The sequence below is a fragment of the Austrofundulus limnaeus genome, unplaced genomic scaffold (genome assembly GCF_001266775.1).
Source record: "Austrofundulus limnaeus strain Quisiro unplaced genomic scaffold, Austrofundulus_limnaeus-1.0 Scaffold1, whole genome shotgun sequence".
In the NCBI taxonomy this organism is placed as follows: domain Eukaryota; kingdom Metazoa; phylum Chordata; class Actinopteri; order Cyprinodontiformes; family Rivulidae; genus Austrofundulus; species Austrofundulus limnaeus.
In genome coordinates, this window is record NW_013952403.1 from 2,073,009 (window position 1) to 2,075,741 (window position 2,733).

Genomic DNA, 2,733 nt, shown 5'->3' on the forward strand with positions numbered 1-2,733 from the left:
ACAAAATACAATCACAAATTAAATAAAAGGTAGCAGAAGAAGAAAAATATCTGCCCCTTTTCTCACTAAACAAATTCAGTCAAAAAATAAACTTCAAATACCAAACAAAACATAAAGAAAAAAACAAACCAAAGAAAAAAAAAGAAAATAAAGGTTTAACTTATTGCGCAACAAATCTAACATTATAACATTTTATATTTCTCCAACAGATTAACATTTATCATTCTCTTAAATATACACACTGATCTGATAAAAATAAAAGCATAACCGAAAAAACTTGTTTCGCTGCACATTCAGCATCTAAGTTAAACTTTTAGGCACTTTTGTTTTGAATGTTTGTATTTTAAGTCGCCGCACATTTATTCCACTTTATTTTAGCTCTGAGTCGAGCTGTTTGCTGTAGAAACAGTCATAAAAATGAGACGTGGAGCTGAGAATTTTCTGTCAATTTTTCCAACTTAAAATGTCAAACAGTTTAAATGCTGCATTCAGTTTTTTTCAGAGGAAGTGATGAATTACTGGGAAATAAAATGCTCCAACAACTCATTTTATTGTGGGAACCAAATAATGACCTGTCTTCATTAACTCAAAGGGTTCATACATAAATGTATAAATACAGAGCAATGAGTAAGAATTTATTTTTCAATAATAATAATATTTATTTTAATATTAATTAATAATCTGTATTTCTAGAGGCCACATCTGAATATATTTTTCTTTAAAAGTTTGGATTATAAACCACTTGGTTTGTGATGATCTGCAGCAGGTTTTAAATGATCTCCTTTTTGTCCGGACACCTGTCTGCTTCTCTTCTCTCTGTGGGTCAGGACTGTTATCAGATCAGCTGGGACTAAAACTGAGAYTGATTATCAGTTTGAACGTTTTACAACCAGATCAAATTGAACCATGTTGTGCAGATAAGAGGGGTAACAATGCTCAGTTTATAAAAACTGTTTTGTCAGATCGATCGATGACATCGTTACTCAAACATGTCTGTTAAAACGATTATGCATCAAAATGAGTCGCTTGTCAGGAATAATGAGCTAACAGTTTTTAAACTTGCTGAAAATGAGCTGTTTCAAGAGCAGAAGCTGTAAGATAGACACCTTCAAGGAGCAGCTCTCAGATCCTATTCAACACAAACATGCAGCTGATGTCCTTTCTCTTTTTTTTTATTTCCCCCCCATCTCAGTGATTAACAGTTTTTTCCTCCTCATCGAACATGAGTCTGTCTTCAAACGTCTGGAGTGGTGGCGCAGACGTTCGAGAAGATGAGTCTGTGATCAGAATGTCTCCCCGAACCAACCAGCCCCACTTTTGGGCCCTTGAGCAAGGCCCTTAACCCCCCAGCTGCTCGCCGGGCGCTGTAATTGGCAGCCCACTGCTCCATGTGTGTTCACATGTGCCATAGTTAAAAAGCAGAGAATTAATTTCCCCTCTGCGGGACGATAAAGACTAATAAAATCTTAAAAAGAAATTAAAAATTATCCCTTGAGTGAAAACTGTTTTTAAAAAAGCATTGTATTCTACAGAGGGAGAAACTCTGATCATTTATCCTCTGCAACACAATATTTCAGTTGTATATGAGAAAATATTCAAATTTATTTTGGTAGTACATTAAGTTTTTAGCATCAAATGTTTATTTGAAGTTTAATTTTCAGTCAGGGAGTGACAGACAGGTGGGGTTACCATGGTCACGTAATGATCCACTGACTGCAGCTTTAATGTACGGACTGAAACAAAGTTTTTATGTTGGGATTTTGAGCAGCAGCAAATGTTTTCAAATGTTCTTTATTTCTGATTTTTCTTTTTTTACATATTTGATTAAATGTCAGGTCATCGGGATTTTCCTGGCGTGCTGCCTGTCTCGTTACATCACCAACAACCAGTATGAAATGGTCTAACGCTCGCCTCCGCAGGTAAGGATGTTACCTGCTTCACTTCAACAGATTCATGTTCAGGTGAGCYGTTTGTTCCAACCTGTCCTCTCTGTCTGCAGGTCACTCGCCTGATGAAACCTGATTTGGGATTTTAATATTTGTCGGAAACATTTTAGTCTGAGGAAGAAAAAAAAAGAAAAAGAAAATCACCAGTAAGTCGAGCAGAAAGGGAGACAACTGCAGTTCTGTTTGACCAAATGGAGACAAAAGGGACCGAGACATTTCAGAAACTTGTTACTCTTTAGATTTAATTATAGACAGCTTTTTGTTGTGTAGTCGTCACTTTTTAAGTTTTTGTTGGACGTTTTGTTCGTGTCTCGCAGCTGCCTTATTTTTGTAAATCAGTGGAGAGTGAGTTTGTAAAAGGTTTGTGGAACTGGACGAGACGTCGCCACCCTGGAATCAAGACAGTAAAAGGAAAGAAAAATGTAAAATGAAATAAAATAATGAGCCTCCGTGATGATGTGGGCCAGTACCTGCTGCCATCTGCAGCTTAACCTTATCATTCAGTATTTGTGTTTTTGTTTCTTTTTGTGAATGCATGTGGGAAAAAATAAAAATGAAATTCTGTATCTTTAAAAGCGTGTTCAGCTGCTTCTGTTCCCGGGGTTGTAACGAGAGCAGACAAACGACCTGGCAGGAAGGAGTTTTAATCTGAAAAACAGAATCTGAGATGCTTTTAGTTTTTAAACACATTTTGAAGACACAGTAACTAATTACAACCTCCTGTCTTATGAGAGTTTAGAAGCAGAAAATTAAGTCATTTAGTTTTGTTTTTTTTTTTTTGTCTTTT

At 36.0% G+C, this 2,733-nt stretch overlaps 1 protein-coding gene across 1 annotated transcript in view; it reads left to right on the forward strand.

The window, feature by feature from the left end:
* Window positions 1–2,499, forward strand: part of tspan6 (tetraspanin 6) — a gene marked incomplete at its 5' end in the record, with an annotated part of 8,192 nt that extends 5,693 nt beyond the window's left edge. The window contains 2 exon segments of the mRNA XM_014004358.1: window positions 1,836–1,919; window positions 2,000–2,499. Coding sequence (XP_013859812.1) covers window positions 1,836–1,904 — 69 coding nt within the window. The 3' untranslated portion in view covers window positions 1,905–1,919; window positions 2,000–2,499.
* Window positions 2,500–2,733: the final 234 nt, after the last annotated feature.